The following is a 21511-nucleotide window of genomic DNA, read 5'->3' as shown; positions in this document are numbered from 1 at the left end:
TGTTCTGTGTCCTTAAATGTTTGCTTTTCAGTCCATGGTAGTACTTACAAAGCAGTGCCTAGAGTTTGTGTGGTAAAGGCTATTTTATACTTAAAAAAAATGCTTTTAATATTGCTGACCAAATAATGAAGCAAAACTACTTTCAGTGAAGAGGCAACTATTGGGGTGAGCAGAGGACTGCCACTGTGCGACTTGACAGAGGTGTGACTGAACTCCCATCTTCTCTGTTAGAAGGAAGACATGGCACATCCCTGGGCTCCCCCAAGTCACATGATACTCACTAGTAAATGCTAGCGTTGTAGGTGATGTGATGGGTCACTGGGAGGGGAGGCATAGGCGCTGCCCTGCATCCTCTTTACTCTGTGCCTCCCAGCACCCAGCCACATGCTCCAACATCACATCAGCATTCTAACAAAACATGAGAGATGTTGTCCTTCCCTTACAGGTAGATCTGGCCAATTTGTACGTCAGAACTGGAGCCAAGAACATGCCCACCGTGTTCCTGCTGACAGATGCCCACGTTCTAGATGAGAGCTCCCTTGTGCTGATTAATGACTTGCTGGCATCGGGTGATTAAATGGACACATTTCTTGAAAGATTTTTCCCAGTGACAAATTATCTGTAGTTTCAATGAACTTTAAAGAGAGATAATTTGTCTTTGAGATGTTTGCTAGGGCAGTCTTTGGGGAGAAAGCTATAAACCTAACTAATTGGAACTATATTGCTTTCTTAGTCAGCTTATGGATGAGAAGTACCTCCAAGAGGCCCAAACTGAAGTAAATGTTATTCCTCCTTGTGCAGGTCTGGAGGGTATGGGGGTGTAGAGGGTGCACTGGCCCAGAGGGGTGCAGGTCTAGGGTCTGTGTGGGTTTGTAAGTATAAGGGCCCAATTCAATATATGTCTAGATGGTGTGCACATCCAGGGAACACAATTCTCAGAGGCTTGTGTGTCTGTTGGCGTGTGGGTCTACAGGATATGCAGGTCTAGTGAGTGTGCAGGTAACTACTTATTCTCAGTGAGTTCTGTGTCTTATCAGAACAAAAGGCAAAAAAAAAAAAAAAGCACTCTAATTTCAAACTTTGTCTTTAAATGGAGCTTGCTTCATCTTAACAAGCTTTTCAAACATTAGAAAATCTACTGTGAAGTGTAAATTGCAAGATTGTTATATAATTCTGCTCATTCTTTGGGGATAGGAGACATCCCAGATCTGTTCAGTGATGAAGATATGGACAAGATCATTTCCGGGATTCGTAATGAAGTTCGAGGCCTCGGCTTAGTGGACTCCAGGGAAAACTGTTGGGCATTCTTTTTGGCCAGAGTTCGACAACAGCTCAAAGTGAGAAATGTTTGCTTTACCTTTGCGTTGCTTTAAAGCTGTTGTTGACACTTGAATATGCATCTCAGTCAGGACACATGTTATGGTTTGAGTTTCGGTGACTTCTTTGAAGGAACTGGTGCATTTATCTAGGCTGTGTCTACAGTGTGTGTCCCTGAGACCAAGTGTAGTGTTGAGCCCCCAGGAAGCCCTAGGCTGGGCAGAATGTTCACTGTGGTATTAAAGTCACGTTCCTCTGTCTTAAAGGAGCTGACATTGTTGTAGGAAGTAAGGCATGTCACCAAGAACTTTCCTGTGGGACAAGTATAAATAGGCCCATGGGAAGGCACAAGGGGACAGCCTCCTCTTTAATGGGAATAGGTTTATCCTTGGAGGAATGGTGTTCCATTGTCTGGCACTGGTCAGAGCTTAAGTCGGGGGCATTTAGGGAGAGGAAACGATATTGTTGGTTTTATTTAGATTTATTTATTCTATTTCATGTGTATGGATATTTTGCCTGAATATATGCATGTACACCACATATGTGCCTGGTACCCATGAAGGTCAAAAGAGGTGTCTTATTCCCTGGAACTGGAGTTATAGATGGTTGTGAGCTGCTGTGTTGTGCTAGAAACTGGACCTATGTCCTCGGTAAGAGCAGCAAGCACTCTTAACTGCTGAGTCCTTCCTCAGACCCCTTGGGAGAGGAAACATGGAAGGTGAACTGTGAAGATCCTGTCTGGGAAAAGCTGAGATAGCTCTAAAGGACCAAAACATGGAGTTCTTATAGGGAGAACATAGTCACTGAAGCTGGAGATGTGTACTGAGGTGAAGTGAGGTGCTTACATCATCAAGTAAGCAATAGGGTGTAGTTTAAATATTCTTAAAGCCGTTCCATTTAAGCTACACATTGCTTTGGGGCTTCATATATAGTTAATGCAACTAAAACAGTGGTATCAGAGAATGTCAAGTATTAGAAGACAACAGATGACAGGCTTGTAGATGACAACCACCTAACACTGTTGCAGTGATTTTGATCTTCCTAGTGCAAAGTTAGAATCCTTGAGACGCTTTCACTTGGCTGCTGCCTCTAGTATGTGTATACCTGACATACAGTGGAAGGCTCTGTGGTACCTACAGAGCATCAGGCACTGGAGAGGGAATGGATGGACAGAAACAGTGACACCAGCCAGAAATGTTCAGTTCCTTAGGGAGAAGCCTCTGAGGCTACTGAATCTTGGATTCGAACCTTCTAAACTCAGCCCAGAATTACTCAGTAACATTAACATGAACATCCAAATCACAGACCACTAAGGAAACTTGCTCTTCTGTCAAGTTTAGACAGGGTAGTGACAGCCTTGGGAGTCTCTTGTCAGCTTAGAAAAATCTCCTCATCTTCTTCTTCCTCTCTCTCCTCTTCCTCCTCTCCCTCTTTCTCCTCCTCCTCCTCCTCCTTCTCCTTCTCCCTCTTCCTTTTCCTTCTTTCTTCCTTCTTCCTTCTTCCTCCTCTTCTTCCTTCTTTCTTCTTCTTTGATTACCTTTTACCCATTCTTTTTTCTGGACTAGAACTAATAATGTAGCCCAGGCCAAGTTGGGACCCAGCAATCCTCCTGCCTCTGTCTACCCAATACTAGGCAGCATGTGCTACCTTGCCTCGTCTTCCAAGATTATCTTGCTTAGAGCAGCTGTTCTCAACCTGTGGGTCACAACCCCTTTGGGGATGAATGATCCTTTCATGGGGTCACATATCAGATATCCTGCATATGATATATTCAAATTATGATTAATAACAACAGCAAAATTACAGTTGTGAAGTAGCAATGAACATAAAGTTATGGTTGGGGGGTCACCATAGCATGAGGAACTGTATTAAGAGGTCACAGCTTTGGGAAATTTGAGAAGCTCTGGCCTTGAGACAGTTGTAACTCACTGTGGCTACAGAGGAGAAAATCCAGCTAATCCAGCTAAGAGCACCTCAGGACCTCTCCCACCTGTCAGACCAGCCTGGTCCTTGGAGACCTATGGTCTCATCAGTCTTAGCCTCATCTGGATGCCTCCTTCCTCCTCATCACAGGGCCACAGAGTACCTTTGTATTCTAATCAGGGAGAGGAGGAAGAAGGAAAAAAATCTGGTTATTTGTTTCAGGAAACTAAAACTCACCCCTCCCAAAATACCGTGAGCTGTTGTCCTAGTGACCATGAGTATGTCACAGCTGGGGCTGGGGGAGGAGTATTGATTTTCACACTGTTTTTTTTTTCTGGCATAACATTGAAAATTAATTTGGGAACACAAGAATGCCTCAGCTCACCACAGGGGGATGTCCCAGTAAGCCCCACCATAGGTCAAGTATTATAAGTTGAAAATGCGTTCCCCTGTAGGATGTCATAGCTTAGCCTCACAATGCACTAGGCCCTCAAGACAGGATGACTGTTCCTCATCAGAAGACAGCTGCCTGCATGCCACACTAACAGCCTGGTTAACATTCATGATCCTCAGTATGATTTCTACAGAGTGTGTGTTGCTTACGTGCCATCAGGGAGTTGAAGAATCCCAGAGTTAACAATCACAAGTTAGGTGCGGTTTAGTTTTTAAAGGAGTTCTACCTCTAGAAAATATTTCCTGCTCTATGTGGTGAAGAGTAAGCTGAGAGACATGAGGCTAGTTTGCCCCCAAGGATATCTTTATCTTAACGCTGGATGTTCCTTTCCCAACAGTTTCATGCATTACCCATTTTAAATCAGGAATAGATGCGGTTACAATCTCTCTAGACTCTCCATTCTCTTTCCATGCTAAGCACAATTGGTTTCAACATTGCCCTATGCAAATTAGCAATACTTTCTTACATATTCTAGTATCTAATTACTGTTTCTGATCAAGCTTTTCCTTATTCTCATGTGTTCGTACGTGTGAACAAGCACTAGAATCATATTGTCACATTCTTCCACCATCTTAATTCTGACTAAATCATGCTAATTATTTAATTTCTGTAAGGAGGATTTGCTTTTTATGATACAATGTGTTCTGCTGTTCTGATAAACTGTCTCTTAATATGGAAAAAGATTATCTTTTAATTTTGTGACTAGCTATCTTATCTCCTGTTTTACCAATTTGGTTGCTAGTTTTCATGTATATGTATGTGTGAGTGTGTTCATGGGGGTGTATATATGTGCAGGTACATGTGTATGCCAGTGTATACTGTAGATGTATGTATGTGAGTTAGAGATCAGAGAAGCCCACTTGCATTTATCCAATTCCTTCCATCTTTAACTTGAGACAGGGTCTCTCAGCACACTAGAGCATCACCAGGTAGGCTGGCCAAGCCAGACTTCTAGGATTCCCATACTTCACGCTTGCTAGAATTGCATGTGCCTCCCACTTCACCCTTGCTAGAATTGCATGGGCACAGCAACCAGCTTTCTTGTTACTTGAGACCTGGCTAACCTGGTAACCTAGTGTTACCTATGACTTGGCCTGGGCTAGCCTCAGACTTGCAGTCATTGGATTTAGCCTTCCAAGTGCTGGATTACAGGCCTGCACCATATGTTTAGAAGCTCTTAAAGCAGTTTCTAGGCATTGGTTGATGCCATGTAGCCTTCAGGAACAAATGCATTTTGACTGTGTGGCTCATCTACTTGTCTTGGTGAAGACTGGGAAAGAAAAGTTCAAACAGTGATGCTAGCAGTGATTGCTTCTAGATCCTGACTTGGGCAGGAAGTCTCTCAAGCTTCACAGTAACATCTTCTATTGGCTTTTGATTTCACACATCCATTTTGTCAAGGAAGTCTCTCCTGAAGTCCTTTTCAGTGTCTATTGAGATAATTACATAGTTTTCCCTTGGGCTTATTAATATTCCCTGAGTTTAATATTGACACCCTGCCGTTCTGGAATTTCATAATTTTTTATAACTGCCCGTCTTTATGTATTTCTTTCATTCCACACATAAGCAAGGCTTGCTGAGATAGAGACCTGCTTGTGTACTCCTCAATCTGCTGATCTCTTCCCAGAGAAGAACTGGTATGCAAAAACAGACCACCTGCTAGCTCTCCAATTAAATGACAGCTTTAGTCTTCACAATCTCTACATATAACCTCCATCTCTGTTATCGTAAAAAGTTGCCTACATTACTCTGATGTTCTCACAGACTGTGCCGTTTATCAGTTCAGGCTACAGATTGGGTTTCTGATGAGTTGGTATCCTTTTTGCCCGTGCTCCTGACTAGACAGGAGCTAACTGTGCCACAGGGATTGCTGGTGCCACCCGTCACCCATGCTAACCACTAAGCATTGGGTTGTTGGAAATGCAGGGCTGAGAGAATCTATTGGCACATAGAGGTTGTCTTCTGAGTCCACAGGCTATTCCCATTACCAGTGATTCAAATGCATGTCCTTGGATTGCTGCAGATGAGCTAGTGGTCCGAGCTTATGTAGTATGAGACTCCCTATGGGGTCCTTAACTTGTACTAGAAAAATATAAATTTCATCTCTCCTCCTGTGAGCTTGGATTAACCCAAGAAACTTCATTTTGTTTTCTTTCCTGGCCCTGTGATATGGGCAGCACTAGGCTTATTTACCAACCTCTACTCTGAGTCCAGATTTAGGTATCTGTCCATTTCACTATCTGACTGACTGTCTAGGTATATATAGAGTGATTCATTTCTGATAATACAAGAAACAAAGTCATTGTAGAGAATGTAAAAATAGAGAGCCACATAAAGAAAATAAAAACTATCCTTAATTATATCATCTAAAGATAGCATACTGATAAATTGTACCCAAGTCTACTATATTTATAAACACTGAATCTATATTTACATTTAATGAATGTAAATTCAGGAAGGCTTTAGGTAACTTTTCCCTTTCCTTTATTTTTTATTTAATGTTTTTTAGGTTTGAAGGCCTACCTAGAAAAAAAGTAAAATATTTCAGGAATTTGATGCATAGAATAAACCATTTAAGGCAAATGTGATTTATTCTAAATATTATTTATTAGAAAGTATCTAATAAAATATTTAGAAAATATGATATTAGAAAATATTATATTTTCACCATGAAAAATTTACCCAAGCCTGTAATTATATAATCTCTCTTCTAGCCAACCATTTTTTGATGTGTTAACTATCTTATGTATTAAATTAAATACCTACATATATAGGATACAATACCTAAGAATCTCCTTAGGTCCAGTTGATTTACTCACCTATGAACAATGAGTCAGCTGTTTATCACTAAGACAAAATGCCTGAGGAAAAAGTTTGAAAGGCAAAGGGTTATAGTTGTTGTGCTGTCATCCATATTGACGTAGGCAGAACACCATGGGGGGAAGCACATGATGGGACAGAGATAGTCACCTCATGGTGGCCAGGAGCCAAAGCACTAGAGTGTTGAAGTCCTGAAGACAAGACAACCCTTCTAAAGCGAGAACTCGGTGACCTGCTCCCGCCCACTGCATCTGCCTCCTAAAATAGCTCAGCTTCTTTAACCAGATTGTCAGATTGTAAATGAACTGGTATATTGATGAAATCAGAGTCCTCACAGCACAGTCCCTTCCCAGCAGCCCCTGCTCTGAGTACTTTTACAACATGATCATGGAGCATGGCTCCATCTAGGGAGTGCTATCGGCACCCCTCCTGCCCAGGAGTCTAACTAGATTCTAACTCACATTGATGTAGAGGAAGCCAAGGGTTGACTGCTTAGGGCTGGGTCCCTGTTTTTCTAGAGCCTTGCTTGTTGGAACCACCACTGTGTCTCCCCATTTTCTATGATTGTTGGTAAATTGCAATGAAATTAAGGAGACAAAAGATGCTGTCTGTATCCATCAGTTTTCTGTTGTTGTAATAAAAATACCGCATCCAGAATACTTTAGAGGAGAAGGGGTGTTTGTTTTGGCTTATGGCCACAGAGGCATGGAGTCCTTCATGACAGAGAAAACATGGAAACAGGAAAGGTAACCAGCCAGAACAGGAAGCAGAGAGGTGGCAGAGAGAGAGAGAGAGAGAGAGAGAGAGAGAGAGAGAGAGAGAGAGAGAGAGAGAGAGAGAGAGAGAAAGAGAGCGCAAGCAAACACACGAGAGCAGAAGTGGGATGAGGCTATAAATCCTCAAAGCCTGACCCAGTGACATACTTCCTCCTCCTATTCTCCACCTCCTAAATGGTCCATGACCTTCCTCAGCATCCCTTCCAACTGGGGACGAAGTATTCAACCACAGAGCCTATGAGGGATAATCTTACTCAAGCCACCCACCATACTGTCTTGTGCTGTATATCTGAGCTTCACGAACTTTGATATGTGATAAGCCAGCACAACCTTGAAAAATTATGGCACGCATATTAGTATTCTGTTTGCCCAAACGTAGCTTCCGAACAGCTACCATTTAGTCATTTGTCATTCAGCATGTATTCATTGGGGTCCTGTGATGTGTCCCAGGGAGATGACAGGAGTATGACAGCCCAGCCCCAGCCCATCTGGAGCCCACCTCACTGCAGGGACAACAGTCTATGATCTAATAGTTACTGTAAGTACTGTGAACCTACATCTATGAAATGAGAGGGAGATTAGCTGCCTTAGCAGAAAGCCAAGTGATAAAGATTTCACTGAGGGAATCACTAAAAAGTAGATGTCTTCTCTGTTATTTTTCACTCTAAATTGTGTGTATGTGTGTGTGTGTGTGTGTGTGTGTGTGTGTGTATCAATGCACATATGGGAAAGAGTGCTCATGTGCATTTAGATGAATGTATGTGCGGGTTCATAAGCATATGTATAAGATGTGGATGCCAGAGAACAGTTTTGGGTATCACTCTTCAGGTGCTGTCTACATAGGTTTTTTTCCTTCTCTTTCCCTCTTTCTTTCTTTCTTTCTTTCTTTCTTTCTTTCTTTCTTTCTTTCTTTCTTTCTTTCTTTCTTTCTTTCTTTTGAGGCAGGGTCTCACTGGCCTGGAGGTCTCTAAGTAGGCTAGACCGGTTCGCCCGTGAGCTCTAGAAATCCTCCCAAATCTGTCTGCTCAGCACTGGAATTATGAGCCTGCACCACCACACCTGGCTTTTTCATGTGGGTGATTGCTAGGGGTTGAACTAAAGTCCTCCTGTTTGCAAAGCAGGAATGTGAGTTACCTAGCTGTCCCCATAAACCTCTAAAAGAAACTTTTATTTCGGGCAGTGAAAGGTTCAGTCTCGGAACAAAGGTCACTTTACACAGAATGTACTTTGCACTTAGAAAAGCAGTCGGTGTTCATAGTATTTCCAGCTGAGTGTGAGGCCTGTTCTTATACACGTGGAAGATGGTACAACAATAGTGCCAGCTGCTCTAACAGTGTTGCCACCAGAAACTGCATGAGATGTCTCAAATACTGACCTAATTGCAAGAAAAACCAGTATCGATGCTTAAAAAACTAACAAAAATGAAGGATTGCATTAAGGGGCTACAGATTAACCTGCAAAGCTGTACGTGCTCGCTGCAAACCCAGGGACAAACAGCCAGAGGAAGGAGCACCTCCTCCGGCCTGGGCTTCTCAGGGTTAGATGCATTCCTCAGGACTGGATGCTATGCAGACTGCACACACATTCTTTGTCAGTACAATGATTTCCCCTAGCCACCCCCCCCCCCAAAAAAAAAAAGCTGGGTATGGTGGCATGCGCCTTTAATCACTCAGGAGGCAAAGGCAGGCAGATTTCTGAGTTCGAGGCCAGCCTGGTCTACAAAGTGAGTTCCAGGACAGCCAGGGCTATACAGAGAAACCCTGTCTCGAAAANNCNAAAAAAAAAAAAAAAGGAATAGGAGCTAAAGGAGCTGGAGCTAGTAGGTAAAGCACTTTCCATATAAGTGTGAGGACTTGAGTTCAAATCCCAGAGCCCACATAAAGCTGAATGCAGTAGCAGAGGCCTGTAATCCCAGCACTCCTGCAGTGAGAAGAGAGGTGGAGACCCATCCCCACAAGTTCTTGAGCTAGCTAGCCTGGCTTAGGCAGCAACAACAAACATACACCCTGTGCTACATGCTTACCCATGTGTACGCGCACACACACACACACACACACACAGAATTAAGGAATCAAAATGAATTGAAATTCTCTGGCACCAAATATTACTTTCAAGTGAAATCTGAGATGCTCAGTGTTACCAGATCAGAAGTTCTGAGAAGATTTTACTGTATGCTGTCTAAAGCAGAAGCACACAACGAAGTGTCTTATGTGTACACGCTGTTGGAGCTTTTAAAAGGAAGTGAAATTAAAAGCTGGTTAGATGGAGGATACAGTTGGAAGGCATGAGGAGGATGATAAAGTGACAGTTTTCAAATGGAGAATGTGTTCTGTAATAAAGCCCCATTCTATAGGGGCTGCCTCAGCAAGACTCGGGGTTTATTATTCCTGAAATATACTGGGGCTTTGGATGATAAATGCAAACATAAACTATAGATAGATGCTTTGGAAGTAAATATGTAGGAGGATTCCTTCTACCTGGGAATAAACTACTTCAGCTGGAAAAAAAATACAGTGACTGTAGCAATTCAAATTTCCATTAGGAGATGAAATGGCCCGAGTCCTGTTAGTAATACACAAATAAATATGTACTCGAGGAGGGATTGTATCTACAGGAAATTGAAACATGTTACAAAGCGTGGTGAAATGTGGGTTATCGCAAATGAGTCATAGCACCTGTGTGGGGACAGGAAAAAAATTAGAAAACTTTATGGTATAGATCCCAAAAGCAAGTTCTTGACACCTGACACCCAAATGTCAGGGCTGCGGAGATGCATCTCTAGTGATTTCAGCGTTTGCTTTTGTACTTGGGAGAATTTGGTGTTAGAAACAGTACAGCTGCCTGCAGTGTTTCACTTGGTTTCCATCCTGGTGCATTTCTTCCTGTCCCCACTGATGGTTCACTTGGCATTGTTAGGCACACCTTTGCAGGACAGATGACTATTACATTGCATTGAATCTAGGTACTTCCTTAAAGGTAGCCAAACTGAATTCAGGTAAGGGGTGGGGTTCTTTTCCCTAACACACACTAACTTGAGATCTACTTCAAGGCAATGATATCTAATTCTGAGCCCTGCTTCCCCCCCCCCCAAGCTTGCTGATTAACACCCCTTGCAATATGGTTTGTGGGCTCACTGCAGTCTAATTCTTGTCTTGTGGAGACCTGACTAATGCTTATGGAGCAGGGTGTTTCCAGACAGATGTGGCAGAGCTACTGTGGTGGGATGAATCTGACCATTTCTTTGGGATCCTGTTTACACAGTCTCCAGCTCGGGGTATATACACAGTCTCCAGGTGTTGGTATAGAGTACAGTTATTAAAACACTTTAGTATCTACGCTTTCCTGTCTTGTTCATACATGAGTAGTGATGTTAGTACAACATCTCTATTTTAACTCACGTATCTTATTTCATAAATGATAATACTAATGCTAATACTAATAATAACAATATAAGCTGGTAAAGTACTTACCATCAAGCCTGCCAATATGAGTTCAATCCCTGGGACCCATGTAAAAGTAGAAGAAAAGTAACTTAGCAAAGTTGTCCTGTGACTTTCACATACATGCTGTAACACACACACACACATATACATGCACGCGCACCACGTATGTGCCCAATAATAAAATTTATTATTAAAATCATGTCTAACTCAAAGATGATACCTAACAAAGGGTTAGTGTTTGTGAGAGAGGGTGTGTGAGACCTCCTCATAGCTGAGCTGCTCCCTGGGCTTCTGCGAAATGCCAGTGCTGGCACTCCAGCTCCAGCATGTACACCCAGTTAGATGCCTCAGATGTCAACTAACTCCCTTAGACGTAAAGTTCTAAAAGGAGTACTCATACGCATATCAGTAGGGTCTGAAATATTGAATTATGGCCATTTTTATTTCTCAGAAAATATCCTTCTTTATGTTAATCCCACCTAAAGTTATTGAGGATATAATGAGGATGCTATTCAAGTGACCATCGGTGCCCTAACAAAATATTTTTCCTGTGGGCTTTCTACAGGTTATTAGAAAGTTGTGCAGACCATCTTTAAAAAAAAAAACAAAAACAAAAAAACAAAAAAGTAAGTAACCGATAGTTGTAAGCATTTGCATGGCCTCCTGGAAAACCTCAGAGTACTGTTGCCTAAAAAGGGGAGGAGGGGATTGGCAGGAGTACTGTGTACTCTCTGATTAAAGCTAGATGCTCTGAACACTAAATTGATTTAACAGTCAAAGCCTCAAGCTAACAACATCCTTCCAGTCACTTCCTAGGAGCTCTGAATGAGCAAGTATAATTTCTACAATTGAGTTTCCAGGTACTAGTTAGATGATTTATGGTTCCTAAGATTATCAAAAGTTTCCATTTCATCCTGTGAGTACTTGAAAAGGTGACCAGATGTGGTGGTGTACGCCATAGTCCCAGCACTTGGGAGCTTAGGAAGGAGACTTGCCATGGGTTGACCCAGAGTTATCTCCAGACAGCCAATGTTACAGACCAGGTCCCAAGATACAAATAAAACCGAAGCTGGAAGCTGTCTCAGCAGGTGAGAGCACAAACTCTCTTACCCAGGACTGGAGTTGGGTTCCCATCGCCCATGCAGTGTGGCTCACAACCACTTTTGGTCATCTGTACAGACAAGCACATACCCACACATACCCATAATTAAAGAGAAAAATTAGATATTGCAAATTATTCCCTTAAGAATTTCCATGGCAAAGTCAAACTAGCATGCTGTCCTGTGAGTATCACATTGACCTGGAAGAGCTAAGTCCAGACATTTTGAGCTGATCATTGCATAGTGTAAGGTAAGATTAAGTTTCCTCTCAAAGTTCTTCTTCCTCCTCAACATGACATGTACCCACATTTTCCATGATATTGGTGATCATATATTCATTAGTTTCCTGACATTCGTTGTAAATTGATTACTCAAATATTACATGTTCTAAGAAAACTTTGGTGACAATGTCTAATTTTTTAAATTATAGTTCAGGTCTTAGGTTTCTCTTTCCAGCCTTTTCTTCTCCTCATATTCAAGGGTTTGTCTTTTTTTCCCAAGATGCTGGCTTTCCACAACTGATTCTCTTTGACTGGCATGATTTCACAGATTGCATCTGAGTACAGCAGAGGCAGAGAGAAGAACAATAGTCTCATACTTGAGACTATTTTCCAGTGACTTTTATATTTAATCTATTTCTATCCTCATCACTGGCACACTGTTGACTCTTAAGAATAGTGTCTGAATCACATTTATTCAGCCGTGGAGAAAAATGATCTTATTGTGTTTCTTTACATGCCTAAATTGCCTAAATTATTTACTGAAAGATAATATAACAAGGTCTTTCAACAATCTATTTTTGTTTTCTAGAATTAGAGATATTTTCTTGTGTCTTGCTACAAGTAACTAATTAAGCAAGGATCATCATCACATAATTTCACACTGGGCTGTGCACTAGATAAAGAAGAAGACCCATGGCTCTCAAAAGATGCTCTGAGAAGTGACTATATATTATAATAAAGTCCAAGCATTAGGAAGTCGGACAGGACAGCTCGGCAACAATTGCTTTCGGGAAGCAACCAAAAATATATGGGCAGATAATGGGAAAATAGACATAAACAATGGGATATTATTCTACTGTAAACATTTGCCACAGCATAGATGGCCTTTGATATCATCGTGCTAAGCTCATCTCAGATAGGCCAATACTGCATAGTTTGCTTATACTGTATCCACTGAATTAAACTTGTAGAAGCTGGTACAGTGTCTGCCATAGACTCAGGAGACTATGAGGAAGTCTCTGTGGACAGATAAAGAGTTTAACTCATAAATGATGAAAAAGTTCAAGAGATGTACATTCTGCCCACAGCTGATAGCACCATATTACATGCTGACACAATTTAACAATGTAATCATAGTAGAAAAAAAATAGATATTAACGTTTGTCTGTCTTGAAATGTTAACTATAGCAAATAAACCTGTTAAATAAGGTATTATACAGGTTGATATATGCTAAGATTTTTTTCTCACATGGATTTTTAAATGTCATAAGTAACAAAAAATGTCCTCTAAGTCAGTGACAGCATCCATTGGCTGACCATGGTCTTGACCTCAGTCTTGGAACCTGGAGGGTCTCATTTTCTACCATCAACCTATCTTAAGAAGAGAAAAGAGATACTCTCCACTAGGACCTTTCCCAGCTGACAGATAACCTAGTTTTCAGGTCTATGGGGGTAGGCAGGGTAAAGAGTCCTTGCAGGCTCCTGTGTCTTCATGCTCCCCCTGAGTTTACGGCTCTGATGGTGGTCTTCTAAAGCTCACACCTACTGTGCTGACAATGAAGAGTTCCTCCCATCCACTGTCTGTGACACGCTGTTGCAACCAACCTCAGGCTCTACCAATGAATCCCTGTGTCTAGAGAGGGTATACAAATAGACAACTGGATCCTCTGACTGTCATGCCCCCATTCATGAATTCCACCAGCTGTGCAGTGAAAATATTTGAAGAGGAACACAACTGTACTGAGTGTGCATATGACCATACTGAGTGTGCACATACTTCTTTTTATTGTCTTGATTCCCTAAATAGCACAGAATAACAACTCCCTTCACAGTTTACCTTGTCTTGTGGACAATAGGTAATCCTAACAGGAAGGACTAATAGGTAGTTGAAGGATAATAGGTTTGATCTGTGAAAGTAATATACCTTTCATATAAGTGTTTGGAAAGCCTTTGGGTTATGCTGGGGGTCCCGGAACTGATCCCTGGCAGATTCCCAAGCACAGAACAGTGACTTATTCAGATATTAATTAACTTTTAAATCATTAATTAGCTAGTAAAAACACTTTCAAGCTTACATCAGAAACTTTTCTTAGCAGAAACATGTTATCCAAGTTTTAAAATTTTCTCTGAAAAATCTCAGATGAGAACTAAAGTAGATACTTTTTATTTTAAATGCAAACGGAAATTGATGTCATTTGTGATGATACAACTGGCTTTATTTTATTGTTTTATACTTTGCTTTGGAAAGGGTATTTTAGCTTTGTGAAACCTACTAAATCAGAAGGAATTTGCAGGTAGAAATGTTGACAATCTTAGCTCATGGTGACTTATTTTTATGTGACTTGTGTTAGGGAACAAATAAAATGTCCCACTCCCAAAGGGAATCATGAGCTATGCTTGAGAGAAGAGGGATCACATTTTGAGGACAGCACCACTGTACTTCTGTCTGTCTGCCCTGTGGCCCCACCATTCCGAAGGTCAATGCTGCCTTGCACCAGTGGCCTGGGCTGAGGTAGTTGACTAGTGTATCTGGCCTCACCCCCTTCCTCATTGTCTGAGATTTCAGTGTACTGCTTGGCACACTCATCCCTTTGTTGTTTCTGACCTGTCCCCCCTCACCCTGCTCCCTACAGATGGTTTTTTGTTTCTCACCGGTTGGTCACACACTGCGAGTTAGAGCCCGGAAGTTCCCAGCCATAGTTAACTGCACAACTATTGACTGGTTTCATGCATGGCCACAGGAGGCTCTGGTCTCAGTCAGCAGGAGGTTCATTGAAGAAATCGAGGGGATTGAGGTACGTTGTGTCAGCCTGAGGTAGGTACCCAGCGTGCACAAGTCTCAGTACACTATTGGCAGGAAGCTCATTCAGCAACTTTAAGTTTCACAATCTCAGTATCAAATATGTAGCTCTTCTTTTATGTTGTTTTTCATTGTTTCTGGTTTTTGTGCATTGTTGGGGGTGGGATTCTGGCCTTATGGGGTTATAAGTTATGTTTGTCACTTCTTGATGAGTTTGGTATCTCCAAATATGTTTTTAAATGTCTGTGTGAAAAAAGTAGGTTTGAAGAATAAAGACAGCAACTGAAGCAAGCCTTCCGATTTCCCAGTGGAGTTGAGGCCCAGATCTTTTCTGATTAGAGAGATTGTGTTAGTGTGTGACTCCCAGAGAGCTTTGCCCTCACCTCCCATTGAGCAATAAGGTGGGAGTGCTTAGAACAGACCCAGAATTAGTGGAAGTGGCTCTCTAAGCCAAAATTGATTGGGGACACTTAAGTAATGTCTCAAGTCCTCATCCTCTCCTTTACTCCAGAAGCCATGGTCACCCACATCCAAGAAGCATTATGGCACTTTGTTAAATAGTGTGTCCTTGGGTAGCCAGATGGGTATGTTTATGAAATTGACAGTTAGTATGCCGCTGTCTTTATTGCATGGTATGTTACTTTTCCTTTGCTTCTCCTTAAAAAGGGAGTAACCATATGGGTGTGTATATCTTGGGAGTGGTGAAAAGCATTCACTGCTGCATACAGGTTTTCTTCCCCACCCCCTAAATATGTCTATGAATCTGTTGATCACTGGACTACAGAGGGAAGCAATGTTTAACATGGCAAACACATCTGGGGTGGGAGCACATGTCTGCCTCCTCTCTCCTTCTCTCTTCCATAGTCATGTGACAAGCACATGCAAAAGGAAACAGAAAAGGAAGGTCTTCTGAAGTTGGAGGTGGAAATTAGATCTTCACATCTAGAGAGCCATTAGTTATGATAAAAGTAGTGTTAAGTGTTACTCCCAGCCCCTAGGTCAATCTTCAGGTTCCTTATGTTGTTGAAGTACTGGGGCATCATCTTATCTTCCAACAGCTGAGAAGTGAGGCTGGAAGTTCTGAATCTACAGGAATCAATGCCACATATCACTAGCAGATTTCTAGTTTCCTTGGTTCATTTTGTCAGACTTGAAACAAAAGAAGTGGGCTGGTTTCTGAATGGAGCTTTGATTTTCCTCGGTTGGTAGGAGATCTGAACTAGCAGCACCAGAGAAGCACATGCGTAGCCTCACAGCTTGCCCGTCTTTGCTTCCTGTGTCTGTGTCTGCTTTCTCCAGCGGAGCAGCAGCTCAGCCTGTCCAGGACTGTTGACACCTGCTGGATGAGGCGGGCTTTGCAGTCCCGAGGGCTGCACAAGGTGCTGCAGTCTATCTGACGGTGTCATGCCGCCTCCTATAGGATCCTGGGTGTCAAATAGGAATACTTTTAGCACTTGAGCCTTCCCATCAAGCTGAATCCCGCCTGCTAACAACCAGCCAGATGATTTCCTTCCAGAGTTAGGTACTGATTTAACCCTCCCACCTTCCTGATTTGTCACATGGGAAGCACTAATTATAATTCAGAGTACAGTGGGAGCACATTCCCCTAAAACCATGTGGTATCTTTTCTGTAGAGGTCAGAAACAGCTTTTAAATTTTTGAATGAGTGCTAATTTGATCGCTTTCTTAGTCTTAATTCCCATCAGCAAGACTGAAAGTTATCGGCATAATTTTGGCACTTCTTAATTATTGATCTCATTGGATGAGTGGAAGGTGCTTATACAAACAAGGTAACCCTTTTTGGCCATAGACAAGCCATTTTATATGTGTTGACGTTGGTATTTACTCAGGGCTGAGGCAGCCCACAGCCCTGACTGCATCTAACTGAATGGGTATGCTATTTTTTTTCCTGTTACCTGATACTGAACTAAATGACAGCTGACAAATAAAGGACATAAAAGCAGTCTGACACCTAAGTGTCAGTCACTGTGTTGCTCATCAGACACTCCTGTCAACATGAGCTGAGGTAGGAAGAGGCAATATAAGGCAGGAGGGAGGGACAGTCTTGCATACCACTAAGGAGTAGGGTTGAAGGTGCATATGGAAACAAGCTGAGGATGTGACGGTTAGTGCACAGGCTCCAGCTAGGAATGCATGGAGCATAAAAGTAGATGGTATTGGGAATAAGGCAAAATGAGTCTTAGGCATCCTTGAAAGCAGGGTCATATGAAAGGACACATTTTAATGTAAATTTAAAATATGAGCTGATGGGGAGGGCGAATTCTGTTGCAGGATTTAAGGACAGAAGCAGCCCATGTCACTTGGGCATGATATCTAACTGATAGAGGAAGGTCTGCCCTCCTGAAGTAATGACACTGCAGTGTGGGCTCACAGCTCAATGCCATGCCACTATTACAGTTAACTGTGGTGTTGCTGCCATGTCTGCATCCCCTACCTTAGAAGGCGTAGCGCAGAATGGCAGGGGTGATCCACTCAAGTAGAAGTTATCTTTCTGTCAGATTTAGACTTGATGCTTCTCCAGTGCCTACACATGTGTGTGACTGCATGTACATACATACACACACTCATACACTCTTTGTGCCAAACAGGAGGGGCATTACATTTATTGCATCAGTGATAACTATGCTACATTGATGATTTGGGCCACAATTCTTTCATTGAAACATCAATTACAAGTGTTAACTTATAAAGTCCGAAGTTGACCATGCGGACATTACGATAACTTTTAAAGTAGAATTTTGGACCCTGTTGGTAGCCCTAGTGATCTAGGTTTAGCTTTGCATACTCAATACAAAGAATAAAGACACACAGAATGTGGAAACAGAAAAGAGAGTTTGTTTAAAGTGGTCACATTGGGGAGAACATCACAGAGAGAAATTCTGAATCCATCTTTAAGCTACTAGCATAAGGTTAGGTTTAAATAGTCTGCATAAGCATTACATGATTAGGAAGTCCTGGTCCAGGTGTGGCCCTGCCCACCATGGCCCCTTCAGTGTCTCACCTGCAATGTGTCTGATAAGTTGTATGAAAACTCTTCTTCTGGTGGCCATCACAGTGGCTTCAGCCTTTCCCTTCAGTAGGATTCAAGGGCAAGTTCTAATTATTTGGGGTCTGTTGTCTCATTAGACTGAGAGCTGAAGGGAGGTGTGTGCACATCCTTTTAGAATATCTAGCTTCCTACAGGGTAGTTACACTAAAGCCATTTTGAAGTACCAAGACAAAACCAAAAGATGATCCCAGGGATCTGCCTAGACGTCATCATCCTAGCCTCAGCTTCTGTCTTCAGATGGGTGGGAAAGACCCATCACGGTTCATACCCTTCCCCATCGTCTTCTTTAGCTGGGCATGTATGTCATGTGCTCTGGGCCTGTTAGGCAAATACAGAATACAGTTTTTAAAAGAATGCTATTTTCCCAACATGTTTTTTTGTTTGTTTGTTTGGGAGTTTTTTGGGTTTTTGTTTTGATTTGTTTTGTTTTGTTTTTTACAGCTTTCTAAAGGTTAGGAATCCTATCACCCATGAAAGCAGGGTCCAGTTCCTATGGCTGTCTGGGATCTGTGTGTATTGTTCAGCTAGAACTAGTTCTACATAAAATTTCATAGTTTTGTGGCTTTTCAGGATGTGTTAGCCTCACCAGCCACAATATCTCCTGCCTTATCTTCCCTCAGCAAGGGTTATCTGGGTCTGAGGAGATGGCTTAATGGGTACCAAGCACCTGCCACATAAGTGCGTGCATGCATGCATGCGTGCGTGGCGTGTGTGTGTGTGTGTGTGTGTGTGTGGTTTCGATCCTAGCACCCACATGATTTCTGGGTGGGGATGGAAGCACTAGAGAGACAGAGAAAGGGGATTCCCAGAGGAAGCTGGCTACCTAAACTATCTGAATCAATGTATTCTAGGTTCAACTGAAAGACCTTCCGGCATTATATAATGAGGTAGAGAGTGATTAAGGTAGACCTCAACATCAACTTCTGGTACACACTTATGTGTGATGCAAAATACACACTGGATGGATGGATGGATGGATGGATGGGTGGGTGGGTGGGTGGGTGGAGGATGGATAAAGGATAGATGGATGGAGGATGGATGGATGAATGGGTAGATGGGAAGATGGGCTTTCCTGAATTTCCTCTGGACTCTTCATTGCATTAATTCTAAGTTACTTCAATGTTTGCATGCTGTAGAAGAGTCTCCAGGAACCACCTCTTCGATTGTAGACCCTCACCTGCACTGTTCACCTCTCTGATCCCAGCCTCATGAGAAAGAAGGGCCTGTCCTTGCATAGGTGACAGATGGAGGCTGATGTCCAAGCCTATGGATGGATCTCAGAGCCCAGGCTTTCCTTTACTGCATTTGTGCAGATATTTAAAAAGCATGGAAAAGAATTGATGCAAAGGAACCATTTTTGTGGGCAGGAGGAAGCAAGGGGAACACTTAATTCTTCAGACCTAGAAAATGTAACCTAGGTCCTAGGATTCAAACCTTGTTTCTGCTTCATCAGTATTTATGTTGCGGTGACTGAGCTCTGTGAGGGGCTTAAAAGTGCTCAAATGGAATACTGTCCCTCTGTTTTAGTATTAAATTCTCTGTAACAAGCCTCCTTGCCCTGAATATCTAATTCAGTCTTTTACCAACCCACAAAAGAGTAAATTATAAATAATAAATTTTATAACTTGGTGTTTTGACATTTAAGTTCAACAAATGATTTCTGAGAAAACATTTCAAGACTCTCTACAAGGCTATGACATAATATCTGACAATATTTTCCTGGGTTTAGCAAAAACAAACAGCAAACTCTCTCGTGTCTTCTGTTTTTTCATTTGCCTTTCTCAAAAATCCAAATTTAACTTTATAAACTTTAACTCTATAGTCTGTTTTGGTGCTCTTGGAAGGAAATAAAATACTTTTTAAAAAACAAAATCACAGGATTTTCATTCACCCTCTGCAGGCATTCCCAACAAGGGCGCTGGGCGCTGGCTTGTAGAGCAGCCTCCTGAGTACTTGGTATGGCAGTGAAAGCCAGTGCCTGAGAACCATCCCGCCAGGCACCATAGAGTTTGTTTCCGTGTTTACAGCAAGTTAACTGACGACAGGAAAATAAACATTCCTTTCTTTATATAAGGAAAAACCCAGCCTTATCTGTGCATTGAATTTTGCAATAGAGACAGCATGGCTTCCCAAAGCGATCTTAGCAGGAAAGCCATGGATTTGGTGCCATTGCATAATGGCACTCTGCTTATTTTTATTTTTGCGTTCACCACCATTGGCTGCAAAAGGACTACAAAGTGTTGTCAACTGGTTCCCCTGAAGGGACAAATCTGGCAGAAAAGATGGTCCTGCCTGCGTCTCTGGAAGTGTGAACTGCGGCGCTGGATTGCTGCAGCCCTCAGCAGCCCTTCTCCGCCCCCCTCAGAAGAAAACTGGAGATAAATGAATGGCAGAATAAATAATTTATGCTAATGAAATTACTGCAATTAGTAGTTCTACAATGACCCTTTTAAAAGCCACAGCTGTTAATGTCAGGAAGTGCTGTCACTACTGACCTTATCATAAGAGAAAGTGACAAATTGAGAATGCAGGGAAGACCAGTCATCAAAGAGGTCTGTTCTGGAACGATTAGAGTTTTCTGAAAAACAGTGTGAATTACAACCAGCTGCTCCCTGGCTCCGTGAGACTCCCATGCTGAGCCATTTTGTTAAGCCCGATAACAATAGTTATTTTGCCCCACTGAGACAAGTTGTGTCGGGCCACTTCCAGCTCTCCCGGAAGCCACTCTTTCCATCAGAGATTTACAAATGAAACTGTTGTTAAAAGGAGCATTCAGGGCTGCTGAGGAGCCTCCTCATAAGGATCATGGTTGGGCAGAAGCCAGCTTTTTTTTCTTTGTAAGGAGGTTACACTTGGCTGAGGAGGTGTTTGTCTGTGTCCCAGGAAGGTATGTGTGAAAGTTCTTGTCAAAGCAAGACAGGATGGGAGCAGGCTTGTGTGTGGTTATATGGGAGCCAAGCTGTTTTGAAAATAAAGTCCTCAGGGAAATATGATGCCTGTGACATTTATAGACACTCATAAATTTTATTTTCTGAGTCCACTAATTGCTAATACTCATGCATCTTGGATCCCCTGGAATCTAAGACAATTCACGTTTTGTATCCCTGAGTTTTGCTTTGAACACATATTCTTTCTGTGACTAGTGAGAGATTTTTAACCAGCCCGACGGTGTGCTTATGTGAAGATTTTACCTACGTTTGGGGTCTGCCATGAGGTTAGGGATCTGTGTGTTTAAGGACAGCACAGAGGAACAGTCCTTTGCAGTGCTGCTCACACTTCTGGTTGCAATACTGATGGTCCAGGTTTGAAACGTTTAACTGCATCATCGGCCACTTGTGTGCAATTTTCCTGGAGCTGCCTGAGCGTTATTGACAACACTTTGGTAAATTATGTGTGACTTTCCAAAGAGTTGGTGTAGCTCATTTAATTCATATTAATTGATTTTTAGGCTTCCCTTGATTAATTGAACCAGGTTCATCTTGTACAGAATGCAATAAATAATCATTAGAATGAGGGAGATGTGGCTGTACAAATTAAAAAGTTAACTATTCCAGAAGTCACAGAGGACACATGGAAGGGACAGCAGG

General features: G+C 42.2%; 1 protein-coding gene across 1 annotated transcript in view; it reads left to right on the top strand.

The window, feature by feature from the left end:
* Dnah11 (dynein axonemal heavy chain 11) overlaps nucleotides 1-21511 on the top strand; it is a 302790-nt gene that overhangs the window by 170144 nt on the left and 111135 nt on the right. The window contains exons 53-55 of the mRNA XM_021201453.2: nucleotides 446-569; nucleotides 1195-1337; nucleotides 14688-14849. Coding sequence (XP_021057112.1) covers nucleotides 446-569; nucleotides 1195-1337; nucleotides 14688-14849 — 429 coding nt within the window. The remainder of the gene's footprint in view (nucleotides 1-445; nucleotides 570-1194; nucleotides 1338-14687; nucleotides 14850-21511) is intronic.

Source organism: Mus pahari, chromosome 7, assembly GCF_900095145.1.
Source record: "Mus pahari chromosome 7, PAHARI_EIJ_v1.1, whole genome shotgun sequence".
Lineage (NCBI taxonomy): Eukaryota > Metazoa > Chordata > Mammalia > Rodentia > Muridae > Mus > Mus pahari.
Note: the sequence above shows the minus strand (reverse complement) of the source record. Positions and strands in the feature narration are given on the sequence as shown.